Below are 23,594 nucleotides of genomic sequence, written 5' to 3' on the forward strand. Positions count from 1 at the left end.
CCATTTTAAAAAATTGAAGTATAGTTAATTTACAATGTTGTGTTAGTTTCAGGTATACAACAAAGTGATTCAGTTTTACATATAAATAAATAAATAAATATATATATATATTCTTTTTCAGATTCTTTTCCATTATAGGTTATTACAAGATATTGAATACAGTTCCCTGTGCTCTACAGTAGTACCTTGTTTATCTATTTAGAATTCTTGCTGTTAATCTCTTAATAATAAGCCACTTCTGGCTGGTGATGGTGTATGGTGCAGAGCCAGTCTCCTGCAATCCAAGTTGGAATTTTTTTTGTAATATTTATTTATTTATTTGTCTGTGTTGGGTCATAGTTGTGGCACACAGCATCTTCGTTGTGGCACGTGGGCTTCTCTCTAGTTGTAGCGCTCGGGCTCTAGAGCCACGGGCTCAGTAGTTGCGGCGCACGGGCTTAGTTGCCCCGCAGCATGTGGGATCTTAGTTCCCCGACCAGGGATTGAACCCGTGTCCCCTGCATCGGAAGGCAGATTCTTAACCACTGGACCACCAGGGAGGTCCCCTGGAATTATTTTTTTGTTTCCAGTGTCTTCATGCCTAACTTCTCCTGAAGCCACTGGAGTGGACTGAGGGAGGAGAGGTTATTTAGCAAGATATGGCAAGCTAGAAGGCACACCAGGGCATTCTGTGGCTCCTTTCTGCCTTTAGGATACTATCAGGCTCCAGCCAGCTCTATTTGAAGACGAGGAGCACCAGGGCTTGTGAGACCTTGGGCTGGCTGGGTGGATCAGATAATCCTCAGTTCATAAGGGGCTTGGCCCTATGTTTGGTTTCTACTGAGATCCAGAAACTCACAAGAAGCTATTTATCAAGAGAAGAACTGTTACTTGCTGAAGTTGGCTGGACCTCACCACCGCTTTGGGCCACCCTGGGGACTCTCCTTCTGGGACTTGCTTGCCACAGTCTCTAAGATCACCCCAGTATGTCAAGCACCACTGGATCCCCTGAGTCATAAGGCCCCAGTGACAGATGTGCCTGAACTGCAGCCAGGAGCAGCCGGAGAGCTTTCCTCGTCTGAGACCCCATTCTCAGAACGCAGCTTCTACCTCTCAAATTTCAAGTGCAGCCCTGGCTCCACCAGCATCATGGGACCCTAGGAGCTTCTGTAGCATGCTACCTACCCAAACACTTGCGTGCCCCCCCGCATCAAGCAAAGCCCACTCCCCACTGTCCCTATTTCTCTGTGTCATGGTCCTCCTTCGGCACAGCTGGCTGTCCAAGACCGAGTCACATGCTTGCTACCAGCTGCAAGGGGACCTGGGACAGTGAGTATCTGGCCTTTTGGTTCCTGAAGTGGTTGGTGGGTTCTGTCTCCCACCAAACTTAAAAAGAGATGTATGTGCTGGCCAGACCCAAACAATAAAACACAAAAACAACCTATCCCAAGGAGCTGTGAAGATTATATGATTTACTACATTATTATAGCGTAGGAGTCACAGGCACAGAGTCTAACGCCAACTGCCTGGGTTCACTTCCTGGGCTCTGCCGCTCACTAGCTGTATGACTTTGTCAAGTTACTTCCCTTTGGTATATGTAACTCCCTTATCTGTCAAGTGGACATGAGAGTGCTCATTTCACAGGGCTGTTATGAGGATTAAACACACAGAGCAGGGCTTCTCTGGTGGCACAGTGGTTAAGAATCCACCTGCCAATGCAGGGGACACGGGTTCAAGCCCTGGTCCGGGAAGATCCCACATGCCGGGGAGCAACTGAGTCCCCGAGCCACAACTACTGAAGCCCGTGCACCTAGAGCCGGTGCTCGGCAACGAAGAGAAGCTACCTCAGTGAGAAGCCTGCACACAGCAACGAAGACCCAATGCAGCCCAAAATAAATAAATTTTTAAAAATAAATAAATAAAACACACACAGAGCATGTAAAGAGCTTAGAGAAGTACCTGGCACAGGTAAGCTTTTATATGAGACGTGTGGTTCACGTCTCTTTGTTTGTCTTTAAGTCCTTAAAACAGCACCAAGGGCTTATTAAGCATTTAATAAGTGATGGCTGTTGTTGTTATTATCATTATTACCTGTGTCTTGCCTACTTGTCCAGGTATGTCTCTAGACTACATCCTGAAAGTGGAATTCCTAGGTAAAATGGTACACACAGTTTAACTTTTGATAGGTAGTGACAAATTGCATTTTGTTAATCAGGCACCAGTTGGTACTCTCACCAATCCTGAATGAGCATGCCCTTTTCCTCCTGTCTCACCAATACTGGATTTTAACTTTTAAAAGTTTTGCTCTTCTAATAAGAAACTGTGTTATTGTATTCTTTCATTATTTCAATTTTTAAATTATGTATGTATTTCAAGCTTACTATAAAACTTTTAAAACTCCATAACTGGCAGTCCAGTGGTTAAGACTTGGCACTTTCACTGCCAAGGGTGCAGGTTCACTCCCTGGTCGGGAAACTAAGACCCCACAAGCTGTGTGATGCAGCCAAATAAAAAAAATTTTAATTAAAAAAATAAAAATAGGGACTTCTTTGGTGGCACAGTGGTTGAGAATCCGCCTGCCAGTGCTGGGGACTGGAGTTCAAGCCCTGGTTCGGGAAGATGCCACATGCCGCGGAGCAACTAAGCCCGCGAACCACAACTACTGAGCCCACGTGCCACAACTACTGAAGCCCGCACGCCTAAAGCCCGTGCTCCGCAACAAGAGAAGCCACCGCAATGAGAAGCCCACGCACCACAATGAAGAGTGGCCCCCGCTCGCCACAACTAGAGAAAGCCTGCACACAGAAATGAAGACCCAATGCAGCCAAAAATAAATAAATAAATACATAAATTTATTTTAAAAAATTAAAAAACGTAATTGATATATAATGTAAAAATAAAAATTGCTCCCTATAATCCAATTCCTCAGAGGTAACCACTGTCAGTTACATTTGGTATGTTTGGTATAATAAAGGATGATTTATCTCTACAAATCCTTTTTTATGAACATATAAATACACATAGATATAACTTAAACATATATAATTTAAACTAGTTTAATATAAATTAAATTAATTTAAACAATTAATTAAATGGTTTAATTTAATATATAGTTTTAATTAAATAAGATTATACTATTTTTTGTTTTTTACCCCTTGACCATATTCCTTGGATATCCTTCCATATCAGTATATACAAAACTGTACATTATGACTGCTTGGTGTTCCATATTATTGATGTTACATAACGTATTTAACCATTTCCCCTACTGATTGTTTCCAACTTCTTGCTATTACAAACAACGTTGCAATGAACATTCTATTCACATATTTGTATCCTTGTCTATATTGCATACTTGCCTTTCCACAGAGCAGATCATTAAAATGGATTTCCCTTTAAAATGTTGCTAGGTATTGCTAAATTGCCTTCTTAAAATGTTCACCATTTTATACTCTTGCCAGTAAAATACAAGCATGACCTTTTCCCCACACTCCTTCCAACCTGAATATTATCAGCCTTTTTATTTTTGAAAATCATGTCATATTGTGGTTTTAACAAGCATTTCTCTGATTACTAATGAGATTGGGTAACTCTTCTTATGTTTATAAAGCCATTTATCTTTCATTTTCATATTCTTGGCACATTTCTCTGTTGCACTGTCTTTTTCCAATTGATTTGTTGGAGATTTTGGATCTTGAGAGCAATCATTGTTTTTCAGTTTAAACTTTGCCTTTTAAACTTTGGTTGACTTTTGACAAGCTGAGACAAAAACTCTCACAGTATTCATTTCCCAAATAGCAATTATTAGTATTTCTACACATGGCTGTGACCCTGGGGAGATCCTAGTGGAAACAGCAGGTTAGATATGGTGTATAGAAGACAGAGAATCCAGGATATGCATGGAGACTTTTTCCCGGGCCTCCCTCTGATTCCAAGTAGAACTGAGGACGTCTCCTCAAACCTTGGGACTCCTGTCTTTCTGGGGCACTGGGAGAAGTATCCCCTACTTTCTTCCCAGTCAGCATCTTGGTGCCGAGGTGAGAAAGCAGAGGCCCTGGGCTCCCAAGGGAAGGAGAGGATTTGTTCCTGCCTGCCCTGAGTCTTCGTAGAGAAACTGTGACTCAGGAATATGACTCCAGGGACCAAAGGTCCTTCCAGCCTCAAACGGAAGGGCTTTTATTTTCCTTTGGATATTTTATTTACAGTACTGTAACATGTCCAAAATGAAGGCTTGATTAGGGGGGTTGATGGCTTAATTTGGGCCATTAACCAAGAATGATGCAATTCTTTCTTCCCAGGCTCTTAACTGAAAGGGTGCAAGCCAAGTGGGTCTCTGTAAAGGTGGAGATGATTGCATTAAAGCAATGGCTTTATGGCTCTTGTCTCAGCTCTTCTGGAGCCAGTCCTGGCACGGGAGGAAGGCTGTAGGGGAGGGCGGAGTGTGATGGCAAACTTTCACCTGTGTCCCTATAACCGACGTTACCTTTTCTAGACTACATAACTGGTTTTCAAACCCACTTCACCTTTTCTTCTTGTAGATTAGATGTATTACAAGACACATAATATCTGTTCTAGTCAGACTCTTCATTTAAACAGAAAATCAAGTCTTCAGTAGGCAGAGGTTAAAGAGATTAGGTTATAGAGATTTAAGAGATTTATATTTTTAAGCATTTTTAAAATTTATTTTATTTATTTATTTTTGGCTGCGTTGGGTCTTCATTGCCGCATGGGGGCTTTCTCTAGTTGCGGCGAGCGGGCTCTACTCTTCGTTGTGGTGCACGGCCTTCTCATTGCGGTGGCTTCTCTTGTTGCAGAGCACAGGTTCTAGGCTCGCGGGCTTCAGTAGTTGTGGCACGTGGGTTCAGTAGTTGTGGTGCATGGACTTAGTTGCTCCACAGCATGTGGGATCTTCCCGGGCCAGGCTCGAACCTGTGTCCCCTGCATTGGCAGGTGGATTCTCAACCACTGTGCCACCCAGGAAGCCCCTAAGAGATTTATTGAGCAAGTCAACGGACAGTTATGGACCGTCTAGATCTTGATGCAAATAAACTGTAAAATGAAAACTTACGAGACAATGGGGGAAATTTGAACACTGATTTAATATTTGGTAATAGTAAAGGTGTAATAGTAAAGGTGTATTTGGTAATAGTAAAGGTAATAGTAAAGGTGTAATAGTAAAGGTAATAGTAAAGGTGATTATGGTATTGTGGTTTTTAAAAAAGAATTCTTATCTTGAAGGGATGCATACTGAAATATTAATTCAAGAAATAATATAATGTCTAGAGTTTGCTGCAAAAAAAATCCAAGGTAGAGGGAGGCTTGGAGGTATAGTCGAAACAAGATGGGTTATGAGCTGATCTTTATTGAAGGTGTATGGTGTACCTGTGGGTTCGTTATACTATTCACTCTACTTTTGTATTTATTGAAATTTTCCAGAATGAGAGAGAGAGAGGAGATCTCTCTATCTCACTTTCTATTCTTGTCTTCTCTCTCAAGAGATAGGGATAAAATAGTTAAGGTAACGGTTGCTTTTAAAGCAATTTCTTTCTCCTCTTTAGCAACTCCCTTGCTCTTGCCGGTAGACCAGTAGCCACTCCTCAGCACTGCCCACTGGGAGGCATGCATCTGACCACACTGCTAAAATCCTAGCGGCTTAACACCCCAGGGGTAATCCCTGCAGCTCAGAGGTGAGAAGAGGCCATCACATAACAGAAAGACATAAACTGCTGGTGGTGAAGTTTCAGGCATCAGCAGCAGGCCAGAAGGGAGGATATTTCTGAGTGGATTCGAGGTGGGGAGGAAGCTCTCTCAAATTATACCCTTTGTGGAAAGCCCTGGCAGAGGGCATTGTTGTTTTTTCTTTATTTCTCTTCTCTGAGCTTCGTTGCTGCTCTGAGCAACAGGCTCTGAATTCAGCATTGTTCAGAGATGGGGAGGTGCTGTGAGATGAGCGTGGGCAGCTGGATGAATTAGTAAAACTTTGTTTCCTTAAGGTGAGATGAAGAAAAAAGCTACTTGCCTCTCCAGGTGTGCTGTGGGCCGTGCCTGAGCCATTTGCTTGCTAGAGTGCAGTGCCCAGCCTGGCACCAGTGACGCCTGGTAACTGGTTCTCAGTAAACGCTACTCTCTTCCTCTGAGGGCATGGAGTTGGTCTATTAAAACAAGGAGAAATGAGCAGGCCAGGGCTCAGAAATCCTGAGCAGGCCAAAACTTCAACTTGTCCAGCCAATTCTGCTTCAGGCCGCCGCAGGCTGCTACCTTATGTGCTACAGGCATTTTCGTGTACGTTTGTGTCTTCCTTGGTTCTTTGTTTGTTTATGCTGTTCGTTTGCACACAAACCTGTACCTGTATATACCAGACAACCCTTTCGAATGTGGTACTCTCGGTCACCCTTGCATTATCTTCCTTCCTTCTTAGCACGTATATGAAACAATCTTATTTATTTATACATTTACTTGATTATTGGCTGTCTCCCTTAGAATGTCGTCTCTTTGATGGCAGAAACTTTGTCTTGTTCACCACTTTGTCTACCAAAACAGGGCTCCAGAAATGTTTGTGGAGATTGAATGAATGAATGACCATGCACATGTGTGTCTTCAAAGGAGAGGGCAGAGAGGTTGGTGGGACAGCTGCTGGGTGAAGGGCCCAGGGCCAGTCCTTCTCCCTAGCATGGGCTCCCACTGTGGCCCTGACTGCACTGCACTGATCTTCCATCCTGTTTTCTTTTCTTCCTCTCTTCCTTCCTTCTTTCTTTCCTTCCTTCCTTTCTTTCTTTCCCTCTCTCTCTCTCTCTCTCTCTCAATATATATATGTTTTGTTTTGTTTTAATACCTTTATTTGGGGTTTGGTTACAGAAGTAATATATGCTTTTTTTTTTTTTTTTTGGCCATACCACACAACTTGTGGGATCTTAGTTCCCTGACCAGGGCTTGAACCCCGGGCCACTGCAGTGAAAGCGCAGAGTCCTAACCACTGGACCACCAGGGAATTCCCCATGCTTTTTATCTTTTAAAATCCAGAAGCATATAAAGAAAAAATGGAAAATCATCACCTTCCTTCCATTGCGTCTCTCCAGGGGTAACCACAGCTGCTACTTAGATGTCTATGCTCCCAGTCTTTCCCAGAGCACAGGGGGGGTCTCCACCACTCCCCCTACCAAGACCGCACAGCTCCAAGCTGTAGACATCTGCTTCCTCACTCCTCTCCCCCTTTCCGAGAAAAAGTTTCTCTGTTCTGAGGTTTCCAAGAAACAAAACATCAGAGCTTTCCACATTCCTTCTGTTCTTCTGCTCCCCACCCTCCTCCTCCTGAAACCAAACGAAGCAAAACAAAACACAAAAACGCCAAGGATTGATTAGAAAAACTGTGAGCTCCAGAGTCAGGCGGACCTGGGTGGAAATCCTGCTCTGCCATCTGTCAGAAGCCTTGGCCCTCTCTGAGCCTCAGTTTCTTCGTGAGTGAAAGGAGGGTGCTTTACTTACAAGACTGCGTGGTGTCAAGGGTTAAACTGGGTGCTGCAGGCAAGGGCTAGTGCACGGGAGGTGGTTTCACAAGTTAACTTTCCTTTCTCCCCATTATCACTCTGGAGCGGACTTACTGCTTCCCTGTCATTTTTGTTTTGCTAGAGATGAAGAACACCAAGTTTTTTTTTTCTTTCTCTCTTTCTTTTTTTTTTTTTTTTTTTTTTTAACACATCAAGTTATTCTTAGAGACTCTGACTTCATCATCTCCTCTACTTTCCCTTCGCTGGGTTTAGTCCTTCTTCCCTCACTTCCCCATTTCCCCATCAGTGATTTCAGGGCCTGTTTAAAGAGGCTGAGGGTGGAAGAAAAGGAGGGAACCGTAAGCGCCCTGCGCCCTCCCTGTGCAGCTGAGGCTCCAGAACCCACCGTGGCCTTGAGAACCCATTTCCTGTTTGTGGAGGCCCAGCCAAAGTTCAGGCAGCAGTTACATAATCGCCTGGCTGTCCAACTGTCAACTCGATAACCTATCCCCTCCAATATTTACTGTGCTTCTCTAGGGCTTGAAAGGAACAGAAGGAACGTGGGCCACACCCACCCCGCCAGCCTTCCCAAGCACCTTGCTTCAGGCTGGGGGATGCCCGGTGTCGGGGCGCCGTGCAGGGCCTCCCTGGTTAGCAGATCTGAGCTGAAGTCCAACTCGCCCAACTCTAGTTGGCCTCTGGCTAGGGAAGGGCAGCCCTGAAATTCCTGAGAAGCAGCATTAGGGATGCTCAGGAGATCCCATGCTGATGGGGGTACCATTCACGGTGGAAGCCCAAGCCCTGTTCATGTCAAAAGAAGCAAGTATACCATGGGCGCTTCTCAGTCATCAGCCTGAACCCTGACCCTGGACTCCCTCCACCTGCAGCCTGGATTGGGACAGCTTTCCCCAAGCACCCTGCAGGCTCTGGAGTAAGAATTCTGGAAGAAAGCCACAGCAGGAGGTTAGGGGTGCCAAAGAGGAGCCGCAGAGGCCTGCCAGATCAGAGCCACAGGGCATGAAAGAACTTGCAGTCGGTGACAGAGTCTGCAACAGCTCTGAAATAACAACTTCTTTGGACTTAAGAACTTTTTTTTAAAATTTTTTTTATTTTATTTATTTTTGGCTGCATTGGGTCTTCGTTGCTGCGCGCAGGCTTTCTCTAGTTGTGTCGATACGCTTCTCATTGCGCTGGCCTCTCCTGCCGCGGAGCATGGGCTCCAGGCGCGCAGGCTTCAGCAGCTGTGGTGCATAGGCTCAGTAGCTGTGGCCTGCGGGCCCCAGAGCGCAGGCTCAGCAGCTGTAGCGCCCGGGCTTAGTTGCTCTGCAGCATGTGGGATCTTCCCGGACCAGGGATCGAACCCGTGTCCCCCGCATTGGCAGGCGGATTCCCAACCGCTGCACCACCAGGGAAGCCCTGGACTTAAGAACTTTTGATAAGACGGTGGGGATGGGGTTTCTTTCTCTTTCAGGTCTTGCATGTTGGGCTACCTGAAGCCAAAAAGCAGAAGAGTAGAGAGGAGGTAGGTGATGGAGACCTCAGGAGGAGGAGGGCCAGAGGGATTAGGTAGGGTGATTGGAGACAGGCAAAGAACCAGTCCTCAGGGGCCACCCCTGTGGGGCAGCTGCACCCACGAGGCTCACTCTGATAGCTGCCTGGCTGACAGTAAAATGGCTAGGGTGTAGAAGAAGGAAAGAGCCAGGAGGGGTTGAGTGACACTGGGGATGAGGGGATAAGGGAGGACCCCTGCCCTGGGCAGCCACAGGGCATCTTCCTTTGTGGGCAAATGATCCCTCATCCATGGGAAACAGGAGGACAGAAACCCATCACACTGAAGCCCAGGTTTGCTCTCCTACCCTCCACTCTGGTTTGGAAACCTCGTGGCTCTTTTCTACAGGTGATCTCATGCCCAAAGTTTGTTCCTTTCACTATCCAATAAAAACTCCACCCCAGAGCTTTCATCCAAAGGAGATGAAAGTGGCTTCTGTGGACCAGAGCCAGCAGGCGCCTAGAAGAGTGGGGCAGGGGTTACCCTGGTCAGGTGGCCAACTTTGAGGAAAGAGGGGACCCTCGGCTTCAAGATGGAGAGCAATTTGTGTGGGTCCCCTTGTCCAGCTCTCTAAACCCTCACTCCCTGGATGACGGCAGCCCCAGAGAAAGTTAAAGGGATCAGGCCTCAACCCTGCCTCAGCTCTTCAGCAAGTAGCTGTCATTTGCCTGAGAGGCTGGGACACTATATGAGCAGGCTCAGCAGTCATGGAATCCTCCAGGTGGAGGACTCTCTCCTGGATAGATGGAGAACCTGAGTTTTATGGCTTGTCAGGGTCAGCTAGGGACAGCGGCATCAGGCTGGGCTACCCTTGGGCCCTGCAACCCTGCCCTGGGGAGCTATTGAGGCACCAGGCTGGGAGAAGAGGGGGAGGCATTGCACTTTCACCTTCTGAGGTTTATAAGGGTAGTAGAGGGTAATAATGGCACTGCCAACTTTCCTTCCACTTCAAAGCTCAAAAGGATGGGTCTGGAGAAAGTGGAACCTGGACACACGACCCTGCCCTGGCAGGAAGACATGGGTGAGCAGTCCTTGGGGAACATGGTTGTCTGGAATAAGAAAGCAGTCTTAGGAGAAGGCTGACCCTGGCTGTGGTTGCAGGAGCAAATGGGCCCACAGCCCTCGGTGCCCCTAAATGCCAAGAGACAGGTCCAAGTACAGAGATGAGCATTTAGAGACCCAGGAACTTGGCACATACACGCTCACGCAAACACACACACACACACACACACACACACACACAGGCACACATGCACATGCCCTCACAGGCATAAATATTCTGGCAGGCACGCACTCAGGAACACACCGACATGCACAGGCACACATACATACACAAGCACAGGTTTTTACACACAAGCACCCTCACACAGGCACACAGACACAGATACACACTCATGCAGGCACATGCATAAAAGTACACACACAGGAAACACCCAGGTACACAGGAGCAAGCACACACAAACGCACATGCCCAGGCACCCACTCCACTAAAGAGAAACGTGCGCAGGCACAGCATATATCTGCACATGCACAGGCACCTGCGCACACACACTTGTACACACATACAAGCACACAGCCAGTAACTCAAACACAACCGCCCAGGCCATTTGAGAGCGCCCTGCCCAGGAGCTATCCATCATCCACTCCGGGCGGCGGCCGGGCCCTCCCCCTTCCCCGCCCACCCCCAGTTGGTGGTATAAATTCCGTCCCTTTGCCCCTTCCCCGCGTAGCCTGCCTCGGACACCAGCACAGCCCTCCGTCTCTGTGCACTCCTGGCAGACCCGTCGGGAGCAAAGCGCACCAGCAAGCAGCATGGGTAAGGAGGGGGGCTTCTGACAACCGTCGCTGCCCACCAATGGCCCGCCCCGCAGAAAGTGACAGAAAACCTGGAGGGGGAGCTGGTTAGGAGAGGGAGCGCCAGGCTCCGCTCCACCGGCCCCGCCCCACCCCCACCCCTGCATTTCCCAGCTTCGCCGAAGTGCTGGAGGCGTCTGGGAAGGAAGGCAGAGGGACTGCTGGGAAGGGTGACTTTGGGCTGCCCCCCACCCCGCCGCTCCCCAGCTGCAGCCTGCGGCCAGGGAGCCTTTCTGCAGCTGAGAAAATAAGGATAGGGGTACTTAGGAGGAGCTCTATCTCTCTGTCTGTTGCCATAGGAGGCAGACAACCCTGATTTCAGCCCTAAGCCAACTTCTTACTGCAGGGAGTAGGGAACCCAGGCCTCTGTGACCAGGTTGCTCTTTAGCTACCCTGCCCCACCAATCACTTTGGGAGGGAAATCAGGGAGCCCCCCTCTCTCGCGGTGGGAGAGGGGCTGTTTCAGTGCGTCCCACCCTCTCAGTCCGCCAAGTCCTCCAACTCCCCCATCCATGGACTCCTGGATGTCAGGCTGAGGAAGAGTCTGCGTCTGGCTGGGAGTACTGAGGTCCTTGCCCCCTGTGGATCTGGGTCTTTTCTGGCAGAATGCCCAACAAACCAGCCTGGCCTTCGGAAAACCCAATGAGCTTTCCCTGGGCTCATCTCAACCCCAAAGGTGTTCAGAGATCTTGCTTGAGATGCTTAAGACAGGGGGAATGTTCCCCCAGAAAGAGGACTGATGCTCAGTGGGGCCCGAGTGGCACGCAGGGCCTGACCCTGACTCTCAGAAATGCTGTACGGGATGCGGCAGTTAGCGTGTGGGACGGGGAGATGGTGCTGAGGGGCAGTACCTCCTTCACACGCCTCTTTCATACCTTTACTTCTCTCTCAGTTTCTGGTTTTGCAGATTTTGCATCTCTGTCTTGATGTCTCGGAGTTCTGAATCTCCTTCCCCTCCGCCTCACCTCCTGTACCAAACCCTGACACAGCTTGGTCGTATAGCAGAACAAGTCTCCTTAATTCCTTTGGACTGGACCTCACCGTGTCCCATCCCAGCCCCAGCCCTCTCTCTGGGCACCAGGCACTGCCTGGGATTTCTGGCACAGCGCTACTCATATTTATACAACACCTCTCACTTAATAAAAGTACTTCTGAATACTTTGTCTTATTTGGCCTTCATAGCCACTTAGAGAAGAAGGTAAGATATTATTACCCCTTTTAGGTGAACAAAGGGGAGAAAATGGAGAGAGTAGATGTCACACCTGGACCTTGACACCACGCTTCTGGACTCAAAAATGCTGTTGCTGCCTCTCAGCCTCCTAAGTCACTTGGCCGCTGCAAGTAGGGGGACCTGGCTCCCTGGCTGAGTGCCTGAGCCCAGACACCAGTGGAGGCTCGATTCTGGGCCAGTAGCCGGACTGGCCATGGGACCAGGCAGGGAGGCAGTGTCAAGTCCTGTGAACTCCACTCCAGGATTTCTTTTGGCCTACAGCTCCCTCTGTTTATTCCTCAGCCTTTCCTCCTGGTTAGGCGGCAAATCCTGATGCTTAACGCCTGGTGGCAGCCCTCCTTCTCAGCGACTGACTTTGGTTCCTGACTTTGGTCCCGTACATCCACGTACTGGCTTCTCTTGCCAGACTTCAGGGGACAAGGAGGGCCACTTCCTACAGCTCTGGTGGGTGGGCCTCTGAGCTTTCCAGGGTTGGGCCAAACAACTTGCTTTACAGATAGAGTAAGTGGATGGGGCCCACCCAGGGGTAGAAACCGGTCTAAGGACATTCAGTTAGTATCCGTCCTGCAGCCTTGAACTTCAGCCTCCTCTCCCTTACCAGACCCTTGGTTATATAACCCAGGCTCTGGCCAGCAGCCTGGGGTCAGGACCCAGAGGGGAGGGAAGCAGGAAGTGTTCCAGCTCCTGGTTTAGATACCTTTCAGTGAAAGGAGCTGAACGGGCACCACCGTCACTCCCTGATGGCTATTCCTCAAGAACAGCCAGGGTTTACGGGCTCCTACCGGGCAAGTACAGAGCTGCACACTTGACTGCAGCTTCTTGTTTCTTTCTCATAAAAGCCCATGTGGTCTTCTTATTACCTTCTTTTTACAGATGATGTGGAAACTGAGGCCAGGGGGGTTAGGTGATTTGCCTAAGCTCCCGTGGCTAGTCAGTGACCAGCTGGGATTGGGGCCCAAGTCAATGTCATAACCACTGCACCACACCGCCTCCCCTGCACTCACCCTTCTCCTGCCTCCCCTGGGTCCTGCTCAAGGGTCTGTGCACCTTCAGGTCATAGCTCTGCAGCTCTTCCCGCCATCCCCACACACTCATCAGGGTTTTGAGGGTCTGGAGGGGACCTGAGACAGTGCCCCTGCCTTGGCCAGTGGCGGCCGGGGGTTTGGGGGGCTCGGGTTGCAGCATGTGAGGAAGGAGCCTTCATCCTCCAGAGCGCGGTGCAGCCAGCATGCCCCATTGTTTCCACAGCTACGAAATGCGGGAAGTGTGGACCTGGCTACCCTTCACCTCTGGAGGCCATGAAAGGTAAGTGTGGGAAGACTGAGAGCCAGCACCCCCAGGAGTAGGCAAGCCAGTGCCTGCTACCGATTCCACTGCTGACACACACCCTGCCTTGCCCCGGCCCTCGTCCCCACCCTGCCCACCCCACCACCTGCTTTCTACCCTCTAGGACCCAGGGAGGAGATTGTCTACCTGCCCTGTATCTACCGAAACACGAACACTGAGGCCCCGGATTATCTGGCCACTGTGGACGTTGACCCCAAGTCTCCCCAGTACTGCCAGGTGAGGTGGGGCTTGGGCACCAGAGGACCCTCAGACCCCTCCTCTAGCCCTGGCCCTGGCAGTGCCCTTTCCCTGCTCCATCTTTCTTCACCCTCCCTGGGTATGGTTGTTCAGGCTGTTCACTGCACAAGGGCACCCCCCCCACCACCCATGGGCGAGGGCAGTGCTGAAAATGAAGTCTGTGCTGTGCTACCGGGATGAAATGGGTCCAGAGGGCCCCTTCTCCGTAAGCGCGCAGAAGCGTGGTCTGGGTGAGCACCACCCCTGCCCGCTCTCCTATCCTAGGTCATCCACCGGCTGCCCATGCCCCACCTGAAGGACGAGCTGCATCACTCAGGATGGAACACCTGCAGCAGCTGCTTCGGGGACAGCACCAAGTCGCGCACCAAGCTGCTGCTGCCCAGTCTCATCTCCTCCCGAATTTATGTGGTGGATGTGGGCACCGAGCCCCGTGCTCCGAGACTGCACAAGGCACGTCTTCTGCCCTAGCCGGCTCTGGGCCCCTAATGTGCCCGCCACCCAGGGCAGCCTGTGGGCAAGGAAGCCGCCCCTAAAGCAGCTCCCTCCAGCTCTTGTGCAGGGTTGGGGCTCAACAGCAGCGAGTGGGGCTAGACTTTGGAGGAGAGTTACCAGGTGTGCTGGGTCATCATCACCCAGGGGCACCACAGGGGAGGAAGGAGGCTCTCGTTTTTCACTCCGAGCTGGAGAAGGAGCCATTTCTGCCCCAGCCAGTTAGGAGCCCAGGGCTTTCCTTAGGCGGGAGCCTCTGATCCTTCCTTTCAACACTTTGTTGAGTGCCTTCTTTGTGCCAGGCACTCACTGCTGGACGCTGGTGATACAAAGTTGACACTGGCGTCCTCCCAGCCTGGGAGGAGCTTATGGTCTCAAAGGGCTGTGAGTGCCCTCAAGACAGGCAGGGTGAGAGAAGTCCATGTTTTCTGCTGGGGAGTTATCAGTCTCTGTGATGCCCCTGCTGCTCTGCAGACTCAGTCTTTCCCGTATTCCTGCAGGGAAAATTGTGTCTATGTTTCAGAGGAAAAGAGGGTAGGGTCAGTAGATAGAAGTGTGGGAGGAGAGGAGTGAGGAATGGGGACTCCTGGCCCTGTAAGATTCTGATGCCATTCCTTACCCTTTCCAGGTTGTTGAGCCCAAGGACATCCATGCCAAGTGTGACCTGGGCTACCTCCACACCACCCACTGCCTGGCCAGTGGGGACGTGATGATCAGTTCCTTGGGAGACCCCAAGGGCAATGGCAAAGGTACCTGCCAGCATTGTAGGCACATCTGTGAGGGAAGCAGATCCCAAACTGAGGGAGGGATGGAATGACCTTCCAGGGAGAACCAGAAGGCAGGGTCTCATCCAATATTTAAACTATAGTCAAGTAACTTCAGTTGTTTCAATTATTTTTATGAAGGTGAACCTTAAATGATGAATTCACGTACAAGTTATAGTCAGAACTGTCTGCCGTGGGAAACGTGAGCAAGTACAGACATGGCCCCAGAAAACACGTGCATTTAATATCGGCCTTCGTGAGTTCATGAGCAAATCTCACAGTCCTTGAGATCCTTAATTGTCACAGCCACTTTCTCATTTATGGTATGATCAGAGCTTTCACATAAAATGTCTACTATGTGCCAGACACAACCTATGAGATAGATGCTACTGTGATCCCTGTGTTACAGATTAGGAAGCTGGGGCACAGACTGGCTAAGTAATTTACCCAAAGTCAGCCAGCTGTTAAGTCACAGAGCTGGAACTCAAACCCAGCAACGTGGCTCCAGAATCTATGTCCTAATCACCATGCTGTGCTGCTTCTCTCCCGGCCTTACGTATTTCACCAGAACTCCCCATCCAAGGGCTTGGAGTGAAGTATCAGTTAAGGTCATCCAGTTAAGGTGACTGCATTAGACTCTATTTAAGTGCTTTTTCCAGGAGATGGGATGCATGACATTCCTAGATTTAAGAACACTTAGGAGTAGACATCTGTTTACATTTGCAAAGAAGTGGCAAGGTGTCATGACATATTCAGCTGGGGAAAAACATAGTGGGCATTCATGTGGAATTACAGATAAATATAATTTTCTCTCTAAAAAAAAATGGAGTGAGTGAGCGGAATGGAGTCTAGACTCTGGCAGGAACTCTACCCTGAAAGTAGGAGGCTAGGCAAAGGAAGCACAGGGTATAGAGTCCCAGAAGGTCTTGGCTCAAGGGAGGAAAAATTTACCCTGTGGTCTGGGAGAGGGATGAACTTGATGGGAGGTAGGGGCATCAGAGTAAGTCCCCACTTCTTACCCGGCCCTCTGGGTGGGACCCTTTGGACAGGTATCCAAATTCAGCTCCTGAATTTAAGGATCAGGCAAACTCAGTGGGAGGAGGGGCACCAGGCAATGGGCTTGGAGCCTCTTGGACAGGGCTTGGGGGTGAGGGCTGGGTGCGGGTCGCACCTCCACCAACTCTACCTACCACCCTACTTCCTTCCCTGCTCAGGGGGTTTTGTGCTGCTGGATGGAGAGACATTTGAGGTGAAGGGCACGTGGGAGCGGCCTGGAGGTGCCGCGCCTATGGGCTATGACTTCTGGTACCAGCCTCGACACAATGTCATGGTCAGCACTGAATGGGCAGCTCCCAACGTCTTACGAGATGGCTTCAACCCCGCTGATGTTGAGGCGGGTGAGAATCCCCCACTCCCCGTGGGCTGGCAGGAGCCTGGTCACACGAACCCCTGCTCTCTATTCCAAACCCCTACTCTCCAGCCCTCTTACTTCCCTCTTGTGGACCCCAGACTCTTGCGGTGATGATACAGGATGTGCTGAGTGCTCTGACTACTCAAGTGTCCTTCTGATAATCCAGCCCATCTTTCAACCTTCTCCCCTGTGCTGTGCCCCAGCCTTGGCCCATGCCCTCCCGCCCTGATCCTGATTCCATCTTCCGGCTGCATCCCCACCCCAGGGCTGTATGGGAACCACTTACATGTGTGGGACTGGCAGCGCCATGAGATGGTGCAGACCCTGACTCTACAGGACGGCCTCATCCCCCTGGAGGTCCGCTTCCTGCACAACCCGGCCGCTGATCAGGGCTTCGTGGGCTGTGCCCTCAGCTCCAACATCCAGCGCTTCTATAAGAATGAGGTGACGTGCACTCTAGCCCTCTCCTCCTGGCAGTCCTGTCAGCACTCTACCCAGCTGCCATAGCCATGACGCTCCCTTCTCCCTAGGAGCGACCCAGGCCTCCTCTGCCTGGCTCCACCAACCCAGACTTCCCAGGAATAAAAAACAAGGCCACCTGCCCTGCCTGCCTCCTCTCAGTCCTAGGCTAATTTCTCCCTAAGCCCTAACTGGCTATATTTATTTATTCATTCATTCAAAAAATATTTAGTGAGTCAGGCACTGTGTTAGGTGCTGGGAATACAGTGGTGAAGCAGACATGATCCCTGCCTCAAGGGGTTTGCATGGGGGTTAGACCCTAGTGGCAAGAAGGCCCTGCATCTACTCTCTCCCTGTAGACAGTCTGCCTTGGGGAGACCCAGATCTGACACTCATTGCCCAGCTCTGACAGGCTCACCTCTCTGCCTCTTGACCCCAACGCAGGGAGGTACTTGGTCAGTGGAGAAGGTGATCCAGGTGCCCCCCAAGAAAGTGAAGGGCTGGATGCTGCCTGAAATGCCAGGTGAGTGCTCAGGGGAGTGTGGGAATCGGAAGGTTGATTCTCAGGCTGGGGAACAAGAATCTTAAGGTGCCTCTGAACTGCAACCCCCCACCCAGGCCTGATCACTGACATCCTGCTGTCCCTGGACGACCGCTTCCTCTACTTCAGCAACTGGCTGCATGGGGATCTGCGGCAGTATGACATCTCTGACCCGCAGAGGCCCCGCCTCACGGGACAGGTGGGTCCTAGCAGGATGGAGAGGAAAGGAGGGAGGAGGTAGAAGTCTGGGCATGAGGTGGAGGGTATGAACTGGCTGGGGCATGATAAGGGAGGTGCAGGAAAAGCAAAGATGGGGGCTGAGGGATGGTTCAGGCCAGGACCACGGGGAATCGTGGCTAGACGCGGGGAACGTGAGGGAGTGGGGCTCTCTTCCTGCAATGTCCTAACCTCCCACCACTGTCCTCCTTTATGCTGTGTACCTCCCCACCCAGCTCTTCCTCGGGGGCAGCATTGTTAAGGGAGGCCCCGTGCAGGTGCTGGAGGACCAGGAGCTAAAATCCCAGCCAGAGCCCCTGGTGGTCAAGGTGAGGATCTCTCCGCGTGCTTGTGGGCCCCTCAGATCTGTTCTGGAGAAGTATGGGGGAGGGGGCTGGACAGCGGCTGAGCATGTCCTTGGGGTTTGGGTGGTGCCACTGATTCCCGCCTAGGATCTGTATGTAACCCTGGGGTCTGACCCCTGGTTTTCCTAAGGGGAAACAAGTGGCCGGAGGCCCTCAGATGATCCAGCTTAGCCTGGATGGGAAGCGTCTGTACGTCACCACGTCGCTGTACAGTGCCTGGGACAAGCAGTTTTACCCTGATCTCATCAGGTAAGAAGTGGACAGCCTGGGCTCCCCTCCCAGCCCTCCCCTCCCAGAGGGGTTTGGCTTTCTGAAGACTCCTTGGCTCCGCTTCCAGACTCTGCGGCCTCCTGGGGAACCCCTCTCCCTGCCCTCACACTTACCTAATTCTTGGGGGAAGGGGACGGGCCCCCTCTGACCTCTTTCTTCTCCCTCCTGTTTCTACCAGGGAAGGCTCTGTGATGTTGCAGATCGATGTAGACACAGTAAAGGGAGGGCTGAAGTTGAACCCCAACTTCCTGGTAGACTTTGGGAAGGAGCCCCTCGGCCCAGCCCTGGCCCATGAGCTCCGCTACCCTGGGGGCGACTGCAGCTCTGACATCTGGCTCTGAAGTCCACTCCTTCTATAGCCCCACTCCACACCCTGCGCCCTCACTTCTGGAGGGAACCGGCTTCGCTCTGCTCTCTCAGTCCCCGACCCTCGGCAGCTTGTCCTCCCAAAGCCAAACTCAGGCTGTTGAAACGAATTGAGCCGTGTCTCTAGCTACCCACCACTGCTGCGAGCTGCTCACTGAGCTCTTGGAAATTATTTCACTAAGATATAAACTGGTGAACCTTTTCCTGAGATCCCCTTGTCTTTGGGGGCACCGGGCCTATGACTCCTCCTCTGCCGACCCTCTGTATCTTGCACGGGAAAGTCCTGAAGAGGACCAGGGTGTGGGATGGTTATGATGACTAGTTCATACCAGTGATCACAGCACGATGCTAAGGGCGCCAGAATCTCACTTTTATGGCCAGACAGAACCTGAAGATTATGGAGGTGGTCGTCACAAGGAAAGCTGACAGGAAGGAAGCTGTCAATCAGTGTTCCTAAACTTTTTTTTTGTTTTTTAATTCGTGCTTTCTTTTAATGAACCTAAAATCTCACCCACCACCCCCAGGAGGATGTAATGTGCCCCCTCACACACAGGAGATACCTTAGACCCCTGACGTAGATGATGCCATCAGTTGAACACACTGTTCTGAGGAGGTTAGGTGTGTCACCTCCTACCTGGAAGACAGGAACACGATGGGGCAGGAGGGCTGGGAAGGTCAAGGTAACCAACCCAACACACTAGGCCCTGGCGTTCTTGTTTCCTCACCTGGACAGTGTTTTAGAACCTTGCCCAAATCAGAGATGCCTCCTTTCTCTGCAGTAAGTCTTTAGTTGTTTATAAGAGGAATGGGATGGAAGTTTCAGGAACCTAAGAGACAGCAGCCAAGCAGTAATTCTAAGATAATTTTTTTTAATTTTTATTTATTTATTTTTGGCTGCGTTGGGTCTTCGTCGCTGCACGCGGGCTTTCTCTAGTCGCGGTGAGCAGGGGCTACTCTTCGCTGCCATGCGCAGGCTTCTCATTGCGGTGGCTTCTCTTGTTTCGGAGCGTGGGCTCTAGGCGCACGGGCTCCAGTAGTTGTGGCATGTGGGCTCAGTAGTTGTGGCTCGCGGGCCTTAGAGCACAGGCTCCATAGTTGTGGAGCACGGGCTTAGTTGCTCCATGGCATGTGGGATCTTCCCGGACCAGGGCTTGAACCCATGTCCCCTGCATTGGCAGGCAGATTCTTAACCACTGCCCCACCAGGGAAGCCCCCAAGCAGTAATTCTATTGACTTCTTTACTCTCTACCCAAGACAGTACCAAGTAACATTCAGGTATTAATCTACATTCTTTTCAGTCTTCCGCAAAGGTGTCTTTGTTTTAAACACTGGAGTAGTCTAAGACCCCCGAGATGGCCAGGCCTCCCCCAAGAATGTATTACACTTTCTTTCCCTTTGAGGTCTTTAAACATGCTCCCTGAAACATCTACCTCAACTCGAGTCCAATTCCCTCCTGCTGCCTTACCTGCCATCTGGGCCAGGTTGCCATTTCCCTGGGAAAGCCCTTCTTCCCTGACAGCTCCAGGTTAGGGGCCTCCTGCACTTTACCTCAGCATGAACATATGTCACATTATATTGAAAATCCCTGCTTCCTCCCAATACCCAGCTTGGATAGTAGCACATAGTGTGCCTTAATGAATAAGTGACTATAAAAGATGATTAAATTACAGGGAGCCTTGGGATTTACTGGGTCTTAACAGAAGTCTATCCTAGGTTTCTACCCTGTCCTTTTCAATAACCAAACTTCTTCAGAAAGAATTTGCCTTGGGACAAGCAAATAGTTGATGAGGAAAAGTCCTTTACAAAATTTCAGCTAGTAGACAGGAATGCATGGTCCTGGTGAGTCACCACGCCAGCACCCCAGGTGGTTAGGCCCCGGGGATCCGGCCCTGTGTGGAGGGGTAGGCATTAGCTCCCCCAATGTGTGAGAGCCTGTGGGAGCTGGATTCCATGTTCTGTCATTCCCCGGGACATCAACCACTGCCCCTAAATCGATGCCCACAACCCCAAAGCCCCCCCAACCTGACGCAAACACAAAACGAAAAAAACAACCAACCAACCAAACAACAAAGAATTTCAGCTAGTAAATTCAGAAGGAGTGACAGAATTTGGATAGTACCAATTTGTAACCTCTAATGACAATTGGATCCAGGCAATAATCATCAGTGGCTGCTAAAACCATTTAATGAAAGACTGAAATGGTGCTTCATAATGGATAGATCAGGCGACCAAACCTGAATACACTATTCAATCTTTACGTCACGAAAAGAGTTCCTCCTGTGACGTAATAGGAAGTACACAGCACCACCTATGAAGTATTCTTGCCAAAAAGCCAAAATTAATCTGATGAAGCCTGCAGAGCTCACAATCAGTTTACAGGAAATACAGGAGACAGAAGAACAAGTTTTAAAATCCTAAAAACACTATAAAGGTGAAATCATAAAAATGCAGAATGTGGGAAATTCTATAGAGCAAATGACCGGTTTCCTCAACAAATAAATTGAGAGAGAGAGAGAGAGCGTATAGATTAGAAAGATTTAAGAAACATCAACCAAAACCAAATGCAATGCAATGTGTGGACCTTGCTGATACTGATTTGAACATATCGACAAAAGAGTAGCCCCCACTCGTCGCAACTAGAGAAAGCCCATGCACAGCAACAAAGACCCAATGCAGTCAAAAAAAATAAATAAATAAATTTTAAAAATATGTATTAGTAGGCAATGTATAATAGCACCTAAGAACAAATTCTGAATCCAGGCAGCCCAGTTCAGATCCTAACTCCATCACTAACTGTGTAAACTTGGGCAAATTATTAATCTCTCAATGCCTCAGTCTCCTTATCTGTAAAATGGGGATAATCTATCAGATGATTATCCTATCTGATAGAGTTGCTACAAGATAAAAATGTAACATATGCGAGGCCCTTAGAACAATCCTCAGCACATGTTAAGCTCTATATAAATATTTGCTGTTATGATGATGCTTATCAGGCAATTTTTATTGTTACTTCTCAGGGCAAGGACCATTGTACGTTATTCAGCTCTGTATCCCCAGCTCTTAGCATAACACCTGGTGTAAATGAATAGTCAGTTGCCTGTTTTTCCCATCTCTAACCTCCCCAGCCTCCCCACTCAACCTCACCTTTCTACAGTGCTGTCAAAATAATCTCCCTTACATAGCTATGATACTTTTTCTCCCTTTGCTAAAGCTTCCACTTATTCTCTGCCACCTGCAAATTCCTAAGCCAGCATAATTTACCCCAAATTCTTTTTCCAGTTAAAGTGCTCTATATTCCCCTTCATACCAAACAGTGGTGTTTGGGGTATCTTTCCATCAGTCTATACCCATATTTGTATCTGAGCACCTGCAAATCTATGCAGTCTAGAGCAGTGTTCAAGAGAATGGGCTCTGGGACTTCCCTCGTGGTGCAGCTGTTAAGAATCCACCTGCCAATGCAGGGGACACGGGTTCAAGCCCTGGTCCGGGAAGATCCCACATCCCACGGAACAACTAAGCCTGTGTGCCACAACTACTGAGCCTGCGCTCTAGAGCCCACGAGCCACAACTACTGAGCCCACGTGCTGCAATTACTGAAGCCCGTGCCCCTAAAGCCCGTGCTCTGCAACAAGAGAAGCCACCACAATAAGAAGCCTGCGCACCACAACAAAGAGTAGCCCCCGCTCAACGCAACTAGAGAAAGCCCGCGCACAGCAGCTCGCAGCAAAGAAGACCCAACCCAGCCAAAAATAAATAAATAAAGTAAATAAATTTATTTTAAAAAAAGAGAGAGAGAATGGGCTCCGAAGGCAGACTGTCTGACTTTGGATCCTGATTCCAGCACTAATTAACAGTGTAACTGTGGACAAGTCCCTTCACCTCTCCAAATCTGTTTCCTTGTCTATAAAATGGAGGCAATAATAGTTCCTACTTCAAACCGAGGTGTTTAGCATTTGGTCTGGTATCTGGCACACAGTTAACAAATAAATTTTAGCTGTTATTAGAAAACCTTCCTGCCAGTATATCCTTATTTCCCCAACTCTGCGATCCTCTGGGTTCCCCCGCTACCCACAGAAGCTGGTAGTAGGGAAATGGAAGCTGCAAAGGGCGATGGTCATGAAATCAGGCAACACTGCTGTCCTCTTTACAAAAGCACAATGACGATGAGACTGGAGAACTATAAGTCAGGACTATAAATATACTGATAGTTTTGGGTGTAACATATCTGCTGTGCAAAACAAAATACTGTACTCCATTCAAAGGGTGGTTACCCTTGAGTCTGTGACCTCTGAAATTAGATGCACCGCGTGGTCTGTTCCTGCATTTTTCATGGCAGAGGGTTCATTGCTTTCATCTGATTCATGACCTTAAAAAGCCTTAACTAAGAGAGTGAAGAACCCTTGACCTTTCAGTACAATGTTCTCTGAGGAGAAAAAATTCATGTGGGCATCCAGCACCCCCCTGGGGAAGTTAGTCAGAATTCCAGTGTTCACTGACTGCAGAACTTTGGGGATGCAAAGGCATTAGCAACTCTTTGGAAGGAGATAAAGTACACTCGGGAAACCTAGGAACGCTACGGGCACTTTAGCTTAACGTGGTACAGCTACTGAGGTTTGGCGGCCTCCATCAATGAGGAATGTGAGCCTGTGTTTGCAGGTTTCTTGTGAGTGTCTTCATGCGTGTTGGCTGGTGAGGGCTGGGGGGAATGGTTCAACTTGCTTTTCATCAAAAGGGGATAATGTGAGCTTACAGCGAACTTCCATCACTACTACCTATAATTTTCTAGTTATTTTATCATCCATTGAATCTTTTCTTCCTGTAGCTCTGACGACCGAAGGCAAAACTGAAACACGGAAGGAGAAAGCAAAAGCAAAGAAAGCTCCAGAAGGAGGCGAGCACCCGGTCTTTCGTCCTGCGGTCCCTTTAAGAGAAGAACCTCTTGGGACCGGCAGTCCCAACCGACCCCAGTTTTAACCGAAACCTAACCCGGACTTCCCCCTCTTGACTCAAATAAGACCAACTTTGGATTTTC

General features: G+C 49.5%; 1 protein-coding gene across 3 annotated transcripts; it reads left to right on the forward strand.

Annotated features, from left to right (window-relative positions):
* Nucleotides 1-9,970: 9,970 nt before the first annotated feature.
* SELENBP1 (selenium binding protein 1) lies at nt 9,971-23,509 on the forward strand. 3 transcript variants are annotated; one of them, XM_033859718.2, is made up of 13 exons: nt 9,971-10,033; nt 10,743-10,828; nt 13,346-13,402; nt 13,548-13,660; nt 13,946-14,131; nt 14,799-14,919; nt 16,149-16,331; nt 16,611-16,789; nt 17,249-17,327; nt 17,423-17,544; nt 17,798-17,890; nt 18,057-18,175; nt 18,375-18,764. In XM_033859718.2, exons 2-13 carry the CDS (start codon nt 10,825-10,827, stop codon nt 18,535-18,537), a joined length of 1,419 nt encoding a protein of 472 aa, XP_033715609.1. In that variant the 5' UTR covers nt 9,971-10,033; nt 10,743-10,824; the 3' UTR covers nt 18,538-18,764. The 3 variants fall into 3 exon arrangements, with proteins under 3 accessions (XP_033715609.1, XP_073663948.1, XP_073663946.1); XM_073807847.1 differs by lacking the exons at nt 9,971-10,033; nt 18,375-18,764 and adding an exon at nt 23,385-23,509 and having other exon boundaries at nt 10,699-10,828; XM_073807845.1 differs by lacking the exons at nt 9,971-10,033; nt 10,743-10,828 and adding an exon at nt 12,303-12,541.
* Nucleotides 23,510-23,594: the final 85 nt, after the last annotated feature.

The sequence above is a fragment of the Tursiops truncatus genome, chromosome 1 (genome assembly GCF_011762595.2).
Source record: "Tursiops truncatus isolate mTurTru1 chromosome 1, mTurTru1.mat.Y, whole genome shotgun sequence".
NCBI lineage: Eukaryota > Metazoa > Chordata > Mammalia > Artiodactyla > Delphinidae > Tursiops > Tursiops truncatus.